Below are 20,213 nucleotides of genomic sequence, written 5' to 3'. Positions count from 1 at the left end.
GCATTATGAACAGTATTGGACAGCACATTGGAATGATTAATCAAAGCATGATTTACTACAGAATTAACCATCTCTTGAAGTTTACCAGGATTGGAGTCAAAGGTAACCTGCCGAGGCAATGGCAAATCTTGCTTCTGGATGACTTGTCCACTCTTGTTCAAGCTAAACGATCTCAGACAAAGCTGCTTGTATTCTTCTACAGCCTTTTCCATAGCCTGCCTCTGTTCTTCCTTGAGATCTTCTTCTGATACTGCGATAATGTTCCCTGGATCGATCTCGGAGTTGAACATATTGGTTGAAGTGTCCCACCGAGCGTGCCAAAAGATGTGTTGATGCAAAAGTGATCTGCAAACACAAAGGGCTAATACCCGAATCGATATCCAAGCGTGCCAGTCGATTTGACCTGCTAATCGACAAGGATGAAGAAACGAACACTTTGGTCCTGACAACAGCGATACGCCCGGAAGTCACGGCCAAGAGGTGCTCACGCGGAACTCGAGAATCGCCGAAGATCGCACTGAAGCGATGCAGCTCGCCGAATCAATGAGAACTCGTAAAAAGAAAAATATGCAAATTGACGAAGTCGCCGAAAAGTAGATGTAAATAGGAGTAAAAGTTGGTTTTGATATTGATTGATGTTATCTATTACATTGCCCTTTACTCCATATTTATACCCTGATCTAAAGAGACACAACCAAACACAACTAGGACACCAATCCCGTATCTAAGGAAACACGTGACTCTTACACGAATCATAACCTAACAAATATAGAAAAGGAAATCAACTCCTATCTATTTCCCTGTCCGCCTCAATTACGATGGAAATCTCACTGTCCTCCTTCCCATCGGCATATTCCCTGCTTCATCGGCAGTAGTCTTCAAGTCTTCCTTCATCGGCATACTCCCTGTTTCATCGGCAGTAGTCTTTAAGTCTTCCTTCATCGGCATACTCCCTGTTTCATCGGCAGTAGTCGTCAAGTCTTCCTTCATCGGCATACTCCCTGTCTCATCGGCAGTAGTCTTCAAGCCTCCTTTCATCGGCATCGACAACAACTCCTCCAACCTCATCGGCAACGCCCGAGTCCAAATCAACCTTTCCATCGATCATCACCAACTATCGGCAACCATTTTTACAAACTGGCTTTCATTGGCTATCAAAGTATTCAATAACTTTCCCCTTGCCGATTGGTCCACTCCGATTATTTTGACACGTGCAAAAAACGGTGTCAACACATGCCCCCCAATTTCGGAGTATAAAACCATTAATGCTCCGAAATTTACTCCAGATAACGCTTGCCTTTGCCCAATTACCAGTAACTCATTCCCCAAGCCAAAACTTGATTTGTTATCAAATCCAATCAAATCTAATCTTGATCCACGCACTTCAGTAAATATCGCACAATCGCCAACCACTCTTGCCTTGATTGAGATACCAAAACAACAACCCATCGGCAAGATCTTAACATGATAATGCTGCCATTTTAAGAATTAAAATATCATGTATCAATATCCCTTCCAAGTCATGATTACTTGTTATCAACTCATCTGTACAATCCCCTGATTATCGCGCGAATAGTTACCATATCCCCCTGCACCACCTTGACCTATATGCGCGCGTCATAGAGATAAGTCCAAAATACCCTTATTCTGGCCGGCTTATAAATAGATTTCTCCGGAACCCTCATTCTCTATCTTCAGCCTCCAATCCTTGGCATTCTCTCTCTCCGGCGGCGACTCCGACGAACAACCGCGCGACCTCAACCAACAAGAACCCTTCTCCGGCGCTCACTTCAAGTTCCTCGGCTCGTATCTCCACCTTCCTCAAGACAATGGCCATCAACTTCGACGTCCCCGCGGTTCGCTCCACTTCCACTACCTTTTACTTTGATCTTTTTGCAAATTTATTCAGTTGGTGATTTTTCCTTTCTTCTGTCTTCTGGATTCCATAACCTTAGGAACTGCGCAACAAATTAATTATCCCAACCGATCAGCCACACGTCCAATGCCTTGGACCAATGGGCAACCCAGATCCAACCGATCTGATCAACGCAGAGGTTAACAGAATCCCCTTTAGAGCCCAAAATTTCTCTCTGAACTTGTGGAAAGACACATTCCGATCTTGGCCCAAAACCACCAAAGGGTGGAAAGATTGGTATTTGAGGGTTAATAGATCGATGCAAGTATACTGGGCAGAACGAAAGTTAGACCAATGTATCAGGCTCTCTATTGCCGATATGCAGAAAAATGAATCAATGATAATTGCAGCTGCTTATTTCTGGTCAGATACGACCAATACTTTTATGTTTGGACATGGCCCAGCTACCCCTACCCTTGCCGATGTCCACATGCTTACTGGCTTGGACATCTCAACTGCCGATGAAGGCTCCATCTATGGTAGAAAGCCTGAATATAGAGTGAATACCCGTAACATCGGCGGTTGGACAGGATATATTCAAGAATACCAGAAAACCGGGACACCTAGCCAGAGGGAACATGCCACATTCCTGAATATGTGGTTAGAAAAATTTATCTTCTGTGGTCGATCAGTAGGACCAACCAACGCCTTCCTCCCTGCAGCTGAACTTCTGGCTAATGGCGTAAGGTTTCCTCTTGGCCGATACCTTCTGAGCTCCACTTATCATCTTCTTCACCAAGTGTCTCAGAAACTTCTGCTTGGCGAACCCATCGGCAACCTGGGAGGCCCGTGGTGGTTCATCAACATGTGGCTGAATGCCCATATGCACAAACGTTTGCAATGGGACTTTTTTGCTCAACAATTCCCACGAGAAATTGCCGAAGATTATGTGCTCGGGGATGATGAATCGGCAACACGCTCACCCCTCAATTTTGGTGAAGCCATAATTGTCCTTCCTGGAACAGAAGCCAACGAAGACCAAATCGGCAGATTCTTTCAAAGCTTCTATAATGGTCTTTCTCGTGATCATAGGGCCTGGGTGCCTTATATCGACGAAGAAAACAGATTCCCCCTTCTTTTCAACTTTGCCGATGACACTCTGAATCAAGATAATGAGCTCATGATGGCTATCATCACTCCCAGGGCAATTCCAGTAAACACATTCGGCAGCGGGAAAAAACACCAACATTACATATGAATTTTACAACCCATCGGCAGTATCCCGCCAATTGGCTTTTGGGCAACTGCCAATCAAACTCTGCTTTGCCGATGTGATCAAACCCAGGGAAACAATCACCTGCGGAACAGACTGGAACAAGGTAGTACAACTTTCTCCTGATGCCGATACCACAGATGTTGATATATCCACCTGGACACCAATATCTTTCATCACCGAGTCATACAAGCAATGGTGGCGAGAGTGGAAAGAGCAACTGTTCGCGACTTCTGCTCACACATATCGGCACATGATCGATTCTGAATATGCCATCCCTGACGACGCGGTAAGTTTCTTTGAACTCCCTTCTGCTTTTCCTTTCATTTATCAATAACTGACTCCCTTGTAACAGGTTAACCACCCAGCACCATCGGTGAGCAAAAGTGGGAAACCCTTCAACCTCCGGCCTATTTCCCCAACATCGCCGATCGGCTACAACGCTCCCACCTTAGCCGCTTTGACCCACCAGAAGATTCGTACCAAGACCATCACTTCTAAGTCCAAATTGGCTATATCCAGGGCTACTCCATCGGCCGCTGCTACAACCTTGGTCAAAGCCTTTAAGGTAACAACCTTGTTTATTTTCACTTATGCCAATCACAAACTATATTAACCTTAATCATCAGGGGGTAAGAGCTGCTACTGGATCATCATCGGCAATTCCGCCGATATCAAGCACCACTCCTTCAGAGGTAGCTTCTTGACTTTACATTTTATCTGTTAAATATCATATCTCACACTTGTTTTACAGCAACAATTGGGTACATCGGCAAACGTACCAGATGCCCAAGCTTCACAACCAACAAGTGTCGATGCCCCCCAGCCAATCGTTGCCGATGTCCAAGCAAAGCGCAAAGCTTCAACAGATACTGAAGCACAGCCAAAACGACAAAGGTCTATGCCGATCCCTACATCTGCCCCAATGTCATCGGTCATCATACCTCAAGAGCCTACCACCGATGAAGTCACAGAGGATATCCCATCGGCAAGCTCAGCCGATCCACACGACATACTCCAGGTTGCTTCCTCCAGTCAAGCACAGGAAATTGCCTTGAAACAGGTAAACCGATCAACCTATCTGATTTTACAATACTCATACTTACCCCTGATTGATCTCCTTGTCTTTCTTTCAGGAACAAGATTCCCCGAACAGCCTATTTTCCTTTGCCATTGACATTTCTGACGACGATGGAGAGGAAACAAGTTCTTCCCTTGCACTGGGAACAATATCGGCAGAAACTAAATCCAAGTTGGAAACCCTCCTGAACTTGCTACAGCAAAGTACCGCCCAACTGGTAGATGACTCGGACCCCGCAAAGGCAATTTTCAAAACAATTCGTGGCCAGGTCCCTGCCGATGTTGAAGAAATACTCTTCCCAGCAGCTCACTTAGAAAGCCGTCAACTGCAATATCAACGGGCTGCTCAGCGCATTGCCGATAGAGCAGCTCAAGCTCAACTTAAAGGAGAGATGCTACAACTGAAACAAATCGCTGATGAGAAGCACAAGGGCATCGTCAACTTGCAGACTTCGGGTGCTGCACTTAAGCAGAAAATCTTGGATCTATCGGCAAGGAAGGCAGCTCTATTGGCTGAATTGAAAGAAATTGATGCAGCCTTAACTCATGCTCAACAAGAAGAAAGCCAGCTACCCAATGCCGTCAAAGCCCTTCAGCAAGAAAGAGATATCCAAGCTCGCAAAGCTTTAGCCATGAAGAAGAAACTCAAGCCTGTGGAGGGTGCTGCCGATGACGATATCAAAGAAATGGAAGAAGCCGACCAGATTCGCCTGCGTGCGATATTAGCTATCCAATCCTTGCTGAACGTGTAATCTTATTTATTGTATCGGCACTTTATGAGACATTGATACCCTTGCATAATTCTTAGCCGATAGTACTGTTATCGGCACTTATACTTTTATGCATCTGTCCAGATACTAGGGTAATATTTCTTTAAATATTTTCCATTTAACGCTCTGGGAAACACAACCCCTTCGAGGGTTTCTAAAATATATGCATTACCAGGAATAGACTGATTTATCCGATATGGACCTTCCCAATTAGGAGACCACTTTCCAAACTTTGAAACTTTTAGTCCCAATCGGTAAAATCAATTTCCAGACCAGATCTCCATCGGCAAACTCTTTTACTTTCACCTTCTTGTCATACCATCTAGCTACTCTTTTCTTATTTTCTTCAATACTAACTAAAGCCCTTAACCGATGACCCGCCACATCTTCCAACTCATCTTTCATAAGAGTATTATACTCATCGGCTGTCAGCTGATTTTGAGAACGTATTCGTCTAGAGCCAACCTTAATTTCCCAAGGCAACACTGCATCGTGTCCATATACTAACTGATAAGGCGTTACTTTGGTTGCACCATGGCATGACATCCGATATGACCACAAGGCTTCATTTAATACTGTATGCCACCTCCTAGGATTTTCTTCAATTTTGCGCTTAATGAGTTTGATGATCCCTTTGTTAGAAGCCTCAGCTTGACCATTAGCTTGAGCATAATATGGAGAAGAATTTAAAATTTTAATTCCCATACCTACAGCAAACTCATCAAATTCTCCTGATGTAAACATAGTACCCTGATCGGTAGTGATAGTCTGAGGAATACCAAATCGGTAAACAATATGCTCTTTCACAAAATCAATCATATTGACCGATGTCACCTTCTTTAAAGGAATTGCCTCAACCCACTTTGTGAAATAATCGGTAGCAACCAGAATAAATTTATGTCCTTTACTCGATGGCGGATAGATCTGACCAATGAGATCAATAGCCCATCCCCGGAACGGCCATGGTTTGATTATAGGATTCATAGCCGATGCAGGCGCTCTTTGAATATTACCAAACTTTTGACACCCCTGGCATCCCTTAAAATATTTAAAACAATCTTCAAGAATAGTCGGCCAATAGTACCCATTCCTTCTGATCATCCATTTCATCTTGAAAGCCGATTGATGTGCCCCACATACTCCTTCATGAATTTCACCCATCAAGCTTTTCGATTCATCATTGCTAACACATCTGAGTAAAACTCCATCTATAGTTCGATAATATAATTCATCATCGAGGAGCACATATTTGGTAGCTTGGAACCTTATACGTCTCTTGACCTTTCTACATGGATCCTTTAAATAATCGACAATCTCTTTCCTCCAGTCATCGGTATCAACTGCCGATGTTAGCACTTCCTGAATAGGCTGATACCCTGAAGCATGCTGAGCTAGTCGATTAGCTTCCTCATTATGCAATCGAGAGATATGTTCAAGACGAAAATCTCTAAATCCTTTCAACAATTGCAAACATCTTTCATAATACGGAATCAAAGCTTCACTTCGGCATTCATAAATTCCATCTAATTGATTTATAACTAGCATAGAATCGCCAAAGATTTCAACAACATCGGCACGTATCTCCTTCAGCAATTCTAACCCCTTTATCAAGGCTTGGTATTCAGCTTGATTATTTGTCGCTGTAGCAACAATCGGCAATGAAAACTCATACTTCTTTCCTTGAGGTGAAATTAACACAATGCCGATACCTGCTCCTTCACCACATGTGGACCCATCGAAGAAAAGTGTCCAGGGAGCAATCCCCAAAGAATCCACCGTATTACAATGCTGAGTGACAAAATCAGCCATCACTTGCCCTTTAACTGCCTTAGTTGATTTGTAGCGTAGCTCAAATTCTGATAATGCTAAAATCCATTTGCCGATTCTACCACTTAATATCGGCATCGACAGCATATACTTGACCACATCGTCTTTGCATATGACCATACACTCGGCAGATAACAAATAATGCCTTAATTTGACACAAGAAAAGTATAAGCACAGACACAATTTCTCGATAGCCGAATACCTCGTCTCAGCATCCACTAATCTTCTGCTCAAATAATAAACAACACGCTCCTTCCCTTCAAATTCTTGAATAAGAGCTGAACCGATAACTGTATCATCAGCTGACAAATACAACCTGAAAGGCTTCCCATGTTGAGGTGGAACTAGCACTGGAGGATTTGATAAATATTTCTTAATTTCATCAAGGGCTAATTGCTGTTCAACTCCCCATACAAATTCCTGATCAGCTTTTAATTTAAGTAGTGGGCTGAAAGCCTTGATCTTACCCGACAGATTAGATATGAATCTTCTAATGAAATTAATCTTACCGATCAAAGATTGCAATTCAGTCTTATTGGCAGGAGCAATCACCTTGTTAATTGCATCAATAGACTTCCCACTGATTTCAATGCCCCGTTGATGCACCATAAAACCCAAGAATTGTCCTGCCGATACACCGAATGCACATTTATTAGGATTCATCTTCAATCCATGCCTCCTTGTGCACTCCAGTATCTTTCGCAGATCGGCTAAATGTGCTGTGATATCTCCAGACTTAATCACTACATCATCAATGTAGATCTCCACTAATGTGCCGATGTACTCATGAAAAATAAAGTTCATAGCCCTTTGATAAGTAGCACCGGCATTTTTCAAACCAAACGTCATGACTATCCACTCGAACAACCCCACGTCCTGGACATCTGAAAGCAGTCTTGGGAATATCCTCCTCAGCCATGAATATTTGATTGTAACCTGCATTACCATCCATGAAGCTAATAATTTGATGTCCAGCCGCAGCATCAATCAACAAATCAGCAATCGGCATTGGATAGCCATCCATCGGTGTGGCTTTGTTGAGATTCCTGAAATCAATACAAACACGAAGTTTTCCATTTTTCTTATAAACAGGAACCACATTAGAGATCCACTCTGCGTATCGACATTGCCGAATAAACTTTGCTTCAATTAATTTAGTTATTTCGGCCTTAATGTCAGGAAGTACATTAGGGTTGCATCGGCGCGCTGGCTGCTGATGTGGCCGAAATCCAGATTTGATAGGTAACCGATGTTCAACTATCGATCGGTCTAACCCAGGCATCTTAGTATAATCCCAAGCAAAACAATCTTTATATTCTTTTAACAAATCTGTTATTCGCTGCTTACACTTAGAATCTAACTTAGCACTAATAAAAGTAGGCCTCGACCTATCACCATCACCGATATCTACTTCTACTAAATCATCTGCCGATGTGAACCCTTGGCCTAATTTTCCATCATCGGCAAACCTATCCATTAAAACTCCTCTTCAGAACCGACTGCTTGGATCGGTGGAATTTCATAATCAGCAACTCTAAGGAACTCTTTTTCCCAAGCTTCTCCTGATATGCATTTAGTTCGCTCATAAGTATCTGATTCTGCCGATGCGATGATATAAGAAGAATCACCAGGGACGACCTCAATCTTATCCCCAATCCACTGTACGAGGCATTGATGCATTGTAGAAGGAACACAACAATTAGCATGAATCCAATCCCTCCCTAGAAGCAGATTATATGCACCCTTGCCGTTGATAACAAAGAACGTCGTTGGCAAGGTTTTGCTGCCGATGGTCAATTCAACGCACACTGCCCCTTTAGCCGGTGACACATTGCCTTCAAAATCTTTCAACATCATATCGGTTTTGGTCAAGTCTTGCTCTCCCCTACCAAGTTTCCGATACATCACGTAAGGCATAATATTAATCGCAGCCCCTCCATCAATAAGTACCTTAGACACAGGCTGCCCATCAACTCTGCCCTTCACAAATAAAGCTTTAAGATGCTATCTCTCGTCATCGGTAGGTTTCTCAAAAACAGCCATCATTGGATCTAGTGTTAGCTGAGCCACTTGATCAGAGAGAACAACTTCTTCCTCATTATCAGATATTGCCAGAAACTCCATCGGCAACATGAATACCATATTAACATCTGCCGATGGACCCTTATTTTTGTGTTTTACCTGCCACTGCTGATGACCAGGCCTTTCATTGGAGGAATTTTCCTCCTGGTATAAATCCTCCTGACGCTCACGTTGCATCCTCCTTCTCTGCGTCTTTGTCAGACCCTCTGGGCACCATCGAGGAAACTTGGTCTTCCAAACCGGCTGATAACAAGTCCTAGTTGGTTCTACGCGACGTATATTAGGGTCCCTGTAGAATATTTCCTCATCGGGAACTCTTGCGTTTGCCATCTCCTCAAGCTCCTCTTGATTCCTTGGAAAATATCCAGCGCGTTTACCAAGCCTCTCATGTACACTAAGTCTGCCCCCCAGCCGATCATGCACTGATGCTCTGCCTCTGATCGGCTCGTTGATAGACAAACCCTGATTACCACGTTGAAACCTCCTTTCTGAATGATTGACTCCGTAATAACCATTACACTCAGGGCAATTTTCAACAGTTGGCAATTTAATACCTTCTTCCCAGCAATGGATGAAGAACGGACATCTCCAATGATCTTTATGTCGATTCCACTCTTCCTGACGTCTCATTTCTTGCTGTTGCCGATATCGGTCATTACGTTGATGCCAACCCTCCTGCTGCCTTCGATGAGTAATCACAATGCCAGGTCGAGGAGGTTTTTTGGAACTACTGCTTTCTCCTAGCAAACCCTTACTTTTTGCATCATCGGTAGTTATCCGATGTTGGGGGTCTACTGACGCGTTTTTCTCAGCAGCCTCTGACGTCAATACCTTGGTCTTTCCTTTGGCATCCAACATATTTGCTGGAAAAGGGTGTTGATCAATTTTCATCGGCTTCTGGGTCTTGGAAGTACCAAACTTAATTCTCCCAGATTCAATAGCCGATTGTAACTGTTGCCTGAATACCTTGCACTCATTTGTACTGTGTGAAGTTGCATTGTGCCATTTGCAGTACAAAATCTTCTTCAACTCTTCTGCCGATGGGATCACGTGATTAGGTGACAGCTTAATTTGGCCCTCTTGAAGCAGAAGATCAAATATTTTATCGGCCTTGGTGATATCAAAGGTAAACTTTTCTGGCTCTTTTTGACCAAAGGGACATGATATCGGCTTTTTATTCTTAACCCACTCAGCTAAGCCGATAACTGGTTCTTCATCAGAGTCAGAATCTCCTACTTCTTCAACAAATGATACCTTTTTACTCCAGTTCTTTTTAGGTTCAAAAACCCTAGTATCTTGATCAGAGATCCTTTGCACAAGATGACTGAGGCTTTCAAATTCCTGAGAAGCATATCTGTCCTTAAGATGTGGCAATAACCCCTGGAAAGCTAAATCGGCAAGCTGCCGATCATCCAGCACCAGGCTGTAGCACTTATTTTTTACATCTCGTAGCCTTTGTACAAAGCTCTCTACCGATTCATCATTACGCTGTCTCAATTTTACTAAATCGGTAAGCTTCTTTTCATGGATTCCAGCAAAGAAATACTTGTGGAATTGTTTTTCTAGATCAACCCAAGTAATAATAGAATTTGGTGGCAATGAAATGAACCATGTAAATGCTGATCCAGACAAAGATAATGAAAATAATCGAACTCTTAATTCATCTCTGTTAGCTGCCTCTCCACATTGAATAATGAAGCGATTGACATGTTCCATTGTTGATGTATCATCTTGCCCAGAGAATTTAGTGAAATCCGGTACCTTGTACCGATTTGGGAGAGGAATTAAATCGTATGCAGGAGGGTATGGAGTCCGATAAGAATAAGTATTGACCTTGGGCTTTATTCCAAACTGATCCTTCATAATCTCTGCTATCTTATCGGCCCAAAAAGCATCAGCCTCCTGCTGACGAACTGGTTGAATTTCTACAGGAGGTGCCTGCTGACATCCTTCCACATATCTTTGTGGCCCACGATCTCCAGCAATCGGCATATTTGCCGCTACTTGTGGTCCATTAACCTGTTGGAAAGGATTCATCGGCTGGGCTGCCGATGCTTGATTCTGGAAACCAGCTTGCATATGACCTTGTTGAATCCCTGCAACCTGCTGATTTCGCTGAACTGTATGTTGAACAGGTAACTGTCCTGACCAATCATTATTAGAACTCATCGGCACAAAACTTACCGATGGCTGGTAATTTGCTGATATTGTTGGATAATTATAACTGGTTTGAGGCATGAACTGAACCCCAGTTTGACTCATAGCAGGGGCTTTCTGCTGCATCAGCAGTACGCTCGCCGATGGACTTGAATTGAATGTTTGAATCATAGGCATCTGGAAACCTCCTGGAGTTGGTTGTACAGAAGTAGTTGCGGCATATTGAGGCACTTGAGCCATCGGCGAAACGGCCGATGATATAGGCGCTCTTCCTGCTGCATCAAATACTTGAGGTAATCTAGGATTGAAAGCAGACGACTCTGGAGGCATGCCATATCCCCACCAATTAGTAGGAATCTGGTTATTCTGAGACACAGGGCCTGACATAGCTGATGCCGATAGATCTGTATTAAGCTGAACTCGCCCTCCTGGTAACACCTGATCTGATTGTATCGGTGTAGATTGTATATTAGGTGAGCCTGCCAATACTGGAGGGGAAGTAACTTCTGTACCCACAACGGCCGAAGGAGCCGATGGAGTTTTGACAGATGCCGGCTCTGGTTGATGATAGGCAGGCCCAACGTAATGTGGTGCCGCTTGTCCTTCTTTGAGAGTTCGAACCATAGTATTATGAACAGTATTGGACAGCACATTGGAATGATTAATCAAAGCATGATTTACTGCAGAATTAACCATCTCTTGAAGTTTACCAGGATTGGAGTCAAAGGTAACCTGCCGAGGTAACGGCAAATCTTGCTTCTGGATGACTTGTCCACTCTTGTTCAAGCTAAACGACCTCAGACAAAGCTGCTTGTATTCTTCTACAGCCTTTTCCATAGCCTGCCTCTGTTCTTCCTTGAGATCTTCTTCTGATACTGCGATGATGTTCCCTGGATCGATCTCGGAATTGAACATATTGATTGATTTGTCCCACCGAGCGTGCCAAAAGATGTGTTGATGCAAAAGTGATCTGCAAACACAAAGGGCTAATACCCGAATCGATATCCAAAGCGTGCCAGTCGATTTGACCTGCTAATCGACAAGGATGAAGACACGAACTCTTTGGTCCTGACAACAGCGATACGCCCGGAAGTCACGGCCAAGAGGTGCTCACACGGAACTCGAGAATCGCCGAAGGTCGCACTGAAGCGATGCAGCTCGCCGAATCAATGAGAACTCGTAAAAAGGAAAAATATGCAAATTGACGAAGTCGCCGAAAAGTAAGTAGATGCAAATAGGAGTAAAAAGTTGGTTTTGATATTGATTGATATATTGTCTATTACATTGCCCCTTACTCCATATTTATACCCTGATCTAAAGAGACACAACCAAACACAACTAGGACACCAATCCCATATCTAAGGAAACACGTGACTCTTACACGAATCATAACCTAACAAATATAGAAAAGGAAATCAACTCCTATCTATTTCCCTGTCCGCCTCAATTATGATGGAAATCTCACTGTCCTCCTTCCCATCGGCATATTCCCTGCTTCATCGGCAGTAGTCTTCAAGTCTTCCTTCATCGGCATACTCCCTGTTTCATCGGCAGTAGTCTTTAAGTCTTCCTTCATCGGCATACTCCCTGTTTCATCGGCAGTAGTCGTCAAGTCTTCCTTCATCGGCATACTCCCTGTCTCATCGGCAGTAGTCTTCAAGCCTCCTTTCATCGGCATCGACAACAACTCCTCCAACCTCATCGGCAACGCCCGAGTCCAAATCAACCTTTCCATCGATCATCACCAACTATCGGCAACCATTGTTACAAACTGGCTTTCATTGGCTATCAAAGTATTCAATAACTTTCCCCTTGCCGATTGGTCCACTCCGATTATTTTGACACGTGCAAAAAACGGTGTCAACACTAGTACTTAGATTCACCGGAAAGCCTTACGTACCACTCGCCCTATATGGTGCGGGATGGCCGTACTACTTGGTAGGATATTGCCACTACTGCTAGGTTGATAGCAGACAGTGTAAGGAGGTACGGGGCGTGGAGGATTTCCCCCACACCCTTCCGAGACTTCATGGAGACCTTGTGGACCCGGCTTATGACTCACAGTTTCAGCCACCCCAGATTAGACTTGGGGTGTACCAGGGCTGAATGGTAGAGTGGCATTATCCTAGGCTAGCAAGCGGCCGGAATTAGCCCAGTTGACGACGGTCAGCGAGGAAGGCGGATCTTGTGGTTATGTAAAACCTCTGCAGAGTGTATGGTTGATCGATCGATACATGTGCCAACTTGTCGGCTATGGACCTTTCCTGGGTTTCGCTTAAACTAGATAGTGAGATGAGTCCTTTTCTCCCCCTGTGAGTGAGTATTCGGTCGTAGCCAGGGGCTACATGCCTTGAGATAGTGCCGAGAGGGAGTTGGCCTATCGACTGAGCGATGGTATGGTGATGGTGTGGAGATGGTGGAATATCGATCCCAGGATCGAAACCTGGCTCTAGAATGGGAATGGATGGAATAGGTGTGGGAATGGTGTTAAAACTTGACTATACTGTTATATACTTGATATGCTAAAATACATGGGAAACCCCAGCCTTATAGGTTCCTTTTGACTATATCCAACTTGCATCCAATCTCCACAAAGCAATGCTCATAGGGTTGGGAGTGGCCAGTATAAATTGTACTGATAAATTTTGGCATACAGGTTCTGCTGAGGAGTATAGCTCCGAGGAGTTTGACGGTTAAGGGGTTCATGCCTACGCTTGAGTTTGGTGATCTGATCATCAAGCTGTTCTAAATGAATGCTACTTTTGATTCCGCCAATGCGGCGATATAATAATTTATATAATTCCGTGCTATTTGTACTCTAATATTATCGTTGTATGGATGTGATATTCGACTAGAATTTGGGTAATATGATCTACCACGGTCTTATTACACTTCAACTCTGTGGATTTCCCTTCGCGAAAATTGGGGTTGTTTCAGTTATGCCATGTAAATATTTTCCTCTAAATCCCCGTTTAGGAACGCTGTCTTTATATTCATCTGATGTAATTCTAAATTGTAATATGCTACAAGTGCCATTATAATTCTAAAAGAATCCTTACATGAGACTGGAAAAAATGTCTCATTGTAATTTATGCCTTCTCTTTGCGTGAAGTCTTTCACCATAAGTCACTCTTTAAATCTTTCTACATTCCCTTTGGAGTCATATTTAGTTTTGTAGACCCATTTACAGCCTACTGTCTTGGCTTCTTTAGAAATTGTTTCTAAGTCCCAAACACCGTTGGTATTCATTGATCTCATTTCATCTTGCATGGCTTCAAGCCACTTGATGAGTGAGCGCTTCTCATAGCTTCTTTAAATGAGGTGGGATCACCCTCCATTTGAAATTCTTCACATTCATAGACTTCATAGTCATCAGAAATGGCTGGTTTTCTAACTCTTTGAGACCTTCTAGGGGCCTCATTAGTTGACGCTTGTTCTATATGAGGCTGTTGTTGCTCTTCCTCATGTGTGACAATGGTTTCTATAAGATCCTAAAGGATAGATTCCTCATGTTCATTCATTGTCACCACGGGAGAACTAACAATAGGTGCTATTACTACAGTGTCTTGCATTGTTGGTGCAACAACAACAGGTAGCGTGAAGAATGGCTCTTGAACCATTGGAGTAGGCACATGTACTCGCTTCTTGTCTAGGTTAATTTCTCACGCTACCATGCTCCCCTTGATCAACTCTTCCTCCAAGAATACAGCATGCCTTGTTTCTACAAACTTCGTATGTCTGTCAAGACAATAGAAGCGATAGCCTTTTGACTTTTCTGGATAGCCAATGAAATGACAATTGACTATCTTGGAGTCTAGCTTCCCTATGTTTGGGTTAAAGACTTTAGCTAAGGCTGGACAACCCCACACACGTAAATAGTTAAGTGAGGGTTCCTTTCCTATCTACAACTCATATGTGGTTTGGGCACCGACTTGCTTGGCACTCGATTAAGAATATGAATGGTGGTTTTAACGCCTCCATCCATAAACTTATCGGTAGAATAGAGTAACTTATCGTACTTCTCACCGTATCCATTAAGGTACGGTTGTGTCTTTCAGCTACTCTATTCTTCTAAGGCTCGCCCAGTATAGAGTACTGGGCAACTATGTCATTTTCCTGTAAGAATATTGCAAAAGGTCTAGGAACTTGGTCATATGGAGTGTGTTGACCGTAGTACTCCCCCACGGTCGGATCTTACTATCTTAATCTTTAAATTGTATTGATTTTCTATTTTAGCCTTAAATATCTTAAATTTATCCAATGCTTCTGATCTTTCCTTAATTGGATAAATATAACCATAATGAGAAAAATCATCTGTGAATATTATAAATAAATCATAACCATCCACACTCTCACAGGAAAAGGACCACAGATGTCTGTGAATTATTTCTAAAATTTTTGTGCTTCATTTGGCATCTTTTTTTATTTTCTTAACATACTTTCCTTTTATGCAATCAATGCATTGTTCTAAATCTAAAAATTCTAATGGCAGAAGAATTGATTTCTTAATCAATCGCTCTATTCTCCTCCTCGAAATATGGTCTAAACGACAGTGCCATAATTTCGATGATACATCATGAACTCTCTTCCGCTTATTTCTTATATTCATAGACGATGAGGCATTCTCATTCTTAGTGCTCACAACATTCACATTCTCAGAAAGTGATAACAAATAAAGCTTATCTTATCGGAAGGCAAGACCAACATACTTATTATTAAACATAATCTAACATTTGCCATTACCAAAATGGCAATCATATCCATCATCGTCTAGACGTGAAACACTTATCAAATTTCTACGTAAAGAGGGTACATAAATGACATCTGAAAGCTGAAGTATAAAACCATCATCTAATTCTAGAGAGAGAGATCTCCAATGGCTTCAACTCCATTTGCTACTTTAATTCTTTTTTCTCCTCTTTGTAGGGTCCCCTCGTATGGAATCCCTGTAATGAATTTGCAACATAAATAGTTGCACATGAGTCAATCCACCAAGTAGATTTTGAATAACCTAAATACAAGGACTTATCTATGAATGTAATAATGTCCTCACCTCTCTTCAAAAGGCTCTTCAGGACATCTAGACAGTCCTTCTAGTAATGTCCATACTTCTTGCACCATTTGCATTGATCCTTGTCAACTTGGACATTGTTGTTCTTCTGATGGTGATCATTCTGAGGGGCTTTTCCTTGAGATTTGGCATTCTTGTTAAAGCTCTTCTTTTTATAGTCCTTCACATGGTTAGCAGAGTCACCATATGAGCTTTTAAGCCTATCTTCTTCTTGAACACACATAGCAATGAGCTTCTCCATATCCCATTTGTCAGGCTGCATGTTGTAATTAACAACAAAAGTTTCATACTCTTTAGGCAATGAAGCAAAACCAAATGAATTAGAAACTCATCCTTGAGCCCCAAATCCATTGACTTAAGCTTGGAAGCCGTGTTGCTCATCTTCAATATGTGTTCTCTTATCCCTCCACCAGAGTATTTCTCATTGAATAACTTCTTTATCAGGGTATTGGCATAAGCCTTTGAAGAGCCAGTAAACTGACTCTCCACTTTCTTGAGATACTCAGTGGCGGTGTCACAATCTGGGATTAACCCCCTTATTGCATATGAAATAGTGGACTTAGCCACCATCAAGCACTTGCGGTTCAAAATGTCTCATTTCTTACGATCAAGGTCGTATTTCATTATCACTTCTGCATGATCTCGCTGCCAAGCAATGAAATCAGCATCAGTTTCATTTTCTTCCCTCATTGGGTCCACTGGCTCAGTAGAACATGGAGAGGTAAGTGCTAGGTTATTTTCAGATAGCGCAAGTGCTAATTCATACTTCTCTCGCCATATACGATAGTTGCCCCCTTCAAGAGGCGGAATGTGTGAGATGAATGCCATAGGGTTGAGTCTTGAAAACAGCGCTAGAGATACTGAGAAAATATGACATAATAATTGCATGCCTTAATTTAACGTTGGTCAAAATTAAAACATACAACATTATTCTACATTAGTTCTACATCACCGTTGGGAAGAAATATAATTAATGCATGGAAAAACTCATGAATACAAAATTATAATATTGCTATTATCAATGTTGGTCAAAAAAATAACAATATCATAATTTACTGAATAAAATTAACTGCTCTTCAAATTAAATCATCCTGTTGGTTTGAATTTAATTAGAAGATAATAAACATCTACTTTGCAATGGAAATATAAAAAATAATTTATCTACTTTTCAGAAGCATTTTATTGTACTCATCTACTCTCTGAAAAAAAATTATCCCGTTGGTTCAAAATTTTGACAGAGATTTAACATCAAAACTTGACAAAATTCATCAAAACTGTTTCTAGAAAATAATAAAACTTAAACAGTGAATTTACTGTGCATTTAACCCGGCCCATCAGGTGTGCGCGCGTGCGCTCTTAGGCCGCAACCTAGGCCTGGGTCGAGATTTGCCAATCCCGCCTGGGCGGAAGTGAGCCCAAGCGATCTCAAGCGTTCATCACCATTCGACGGTTGAGCGTTGAATTCACGAGATCAAAACCGCTCGTGGCCGCCGTCTCCCAAACCCTAGGTCCATTTTGTCCCTCCCCTTTCTCTCCCTTCTTACACACCATGGCCGCCACACACGAGGTCTCAAAGGCGGACGTGATGCAGGAGGTGGCGGCGTCGCCGTGGCACCCTTCACCGACGCACACGTGCGACTGGAGCCACGCGCGGCACAGTCGAGCGGCACCACAGTGGTGCCCTTTGCACCCTACACACGTGTACGCGGTGTCGTAGAGCACTAGCGAGCCGATGGCTCTCTTCTAGCGCAACGGTCTTCCCACACGCCGACGGTAGCGCCGGTGGTGAGGGAAACCCGGGTAGGTCCCTTCCCTTACCGACCTTTCTTCTAGGGTTAGGGTTAGGGTTTGAGGAATTCGAAATCTTTCATCTCCTTATTTCTCTTTAGTTTTCTACCCCGATCTGGATCTACACACTAGGTTCGCTTTGATACCATTGATGGAACTTAACACCGACTAGCAGTAGATCTAGTGGGTATAGACTTACATTTAGGATAGAGTAAACACTAGAATATGAACTAAAACTAAGAGAGATTGAGAGATAGGATGAGAGTGGGGAGGCGTTACCGACCATCGGCAGGCTTGGTGGAGGAGCTAGCCATGGTGTCGATGTAGGGTAGTAGTGGAGTCTAGCGAGAGAAGTGATGATGCTTCTCGTCGCTCACAGCGTCTCTCTAGATCAGCTTAGGGTTTGTAGGTGGGTATTGTGGCAGTGGTAGTGAACCTCGTACCTGGTGTCCTAGCCCCACCTCTTTTTTATGGCGCTGCGCGATGGAGCCCCACCAACCATTGATTCGGTTGGGCACCTCCTGTAAGGAAAATGGACCCTTGGCCCATTTACTTTAGATTTTGGTGTTTGATGACCAATACAACCAAATTGGACTAATGAATTTGCAAGTGTTTATTTTGTAGTTCAATAGGGTGCAAGACGTGACTTGGATGAAGGCAACGTGGTGATCCGATGATCAACACCTTCAGAAAGACCTTAGAAGCACAAGAGAAGACCCAAGATATCAAGTAAAGTCCAAGCACAAAGATTGGAACCAAGCCGTACGCAAGTTCGTGAAGAAATGAGCTCACTGAGATGACCGGACGCTGGACAAGTGACCGGACGTTGGGTAGAGGACTTGGCAGACAGGTGACCAGACACTGGACCAAACGCTGGCGGCAACCGACCGGACGCAGGACAACAGCGTCCGATCGAGTACAGTAAGGTTCTAAAGCGGCAAATCTGCGACCGGACGCGTCCGGTGGCAGGCGACCGGACGCTGGCTAGCGTCCGATCACTATATTGCCAGCTCAATGGTCGGGACGACCGGACACGTCCGGTCAGGATGATTCAGCGTCCGGTCAGTAGCAGTTTCGCTGGAATTCGACCCCAACGACTACTTTCTTAGTGGGGCTTATAAATACAACCCCCAACCGACCATTTGAGAGGAGTGGAGCTGAGGAAACATACCAAGGGTGTTGATTCACCATTTTAGTGATCTCCACTTGCATAGTACTTAGTGATTCATCAGGTGATTAGCGTAGGTGCTTTGCGAAGTGCTTAGATTGATTAGACCATCGCTTATGCGCTTGCTCTAGGTTTAGGCCTAGTGTTTAGTGAGGTTTGCATACCTCTTACCACTCGGTGCTTGCGAGCACCATTGTTGTACATCAGAGGGGCTTGAAGTCTTGCGAGATCACACCAACCGTGTTTGTGGTGTGGTCGTCACCATGTACCGGAGGGAACAAGGCCCGCGGCGTTTTGGTCGGAAGTTTGATACTGAAGACGGTGGGGAGCATCCGGGAGAGGCTTGCTGGAAGGCACATCGGAGATCCACTTGCGTGTAGGGAAGGCCCGAGGCTATCCATGGAGTTACCCGACCGGGAGCTTGACCCTTGCGAGGGATTCCTTGCGAGGGGCTCCAACGAGGACTAGGAGGAAGCTTGCACGCTTCTCGATACCTCGGTAAAAATACCAGAGTCGTCGATGAGAGTTTGCATATCTCTACCTTACTCTTTAGCTTCCGCATTTACATTGATTACTTTACTACGTTTGCGGTAGAGATAGCAACACACTAGCAAAACCATAGTTGCACATCTAGATAGTTTATCTATTGCATAGGTTTTGCTTGGGTTAGAAAAAGAGGCCATAGTTTAGAGTTAGAATTTTAAGTTACCTAATTCACCCCCCCCCTCTTAAGTGTTATGGTCCCTTTCAATTGGTATCAGAGCCGATTGGCTCATATTTGGACCTTTGGCTTAACCGCCGTTGAGCCGACGTTTTTGTAGAGTGGTTGGGATGGATACCGCTAGGCCTCCACAATTTGATGGCACTAACTTCCTCTACTATAAAGCTAGAATGGCTTGCCACCTTGAGGCGGTTAATTTAGGTGTATGGAGAGTCACTCGTGACAAGATGAAACCCATTAAGAATCCCGAAAAGCCCATAAAGAGTGACGAAAAAGAAATGCATTTTAATGCTAGAGCTAAGAATTGCTTGTTTGAATCATTTAGCATGGATGTGTTTAACCAAGTGTTCACCTTAAATACGACACATGAAATTTGGTTAAAACTCCAAGAGCTCCATGATGGCACAAGTAATGTCCGTGA

General features: G+C 43.4%; 1 protein-coding gene across 1 annotated transcript; it reads left to right on the top strand.

The window, feature by feature from the left end:
• Window positions 1-1,804: 1,804 nt before the first annotated feature.
• On the top strand, window positions 1,805-5,049 carry LOC136471441 (uncharacterized). The gene is made up of 5 exons (XM_066469173.1): window positions 1,805-3,417; window positions 3,484-3,696; window positions 3,758-3,823; window positions 3,883-4,191; window positions 4,265-5,049. Exons 1-5 carry the CDS (start codon window positions 3,382-3,384, stop codon window positions 4,958-4,960), a joined length of 1,320 nt encoding a protein of 439 aa, XP_066325270.1. The 5' UTR covers window positions 1,805-3,381; the 3' UTR covers window positions 4,961-5,049.
• The last annotated feature ends 15,164 nt before the right edge of the window (window positions 5,050-20,213 follow it).

The sequence above is a fragment of the Miscanthus floridulus genome, chromosome 8 (genome assembly GCF_019320115.1).
Source record: "Miscanthus floridulus cultivar M001 chromosome 8, ASM1932011v1, whole genome shotgun sequence".
Lineage (NCBI taxonomy): Eukaryota > Viridiplantae > Streptophyta > Magnoliopsida > Poales > Poaceae > Miscanthus > Miscanthus floridulus.
Note: the sequence above shows the minus strand (reverse complement) of the source record. Positions and strands in the feature narration are given on the sequence as shown.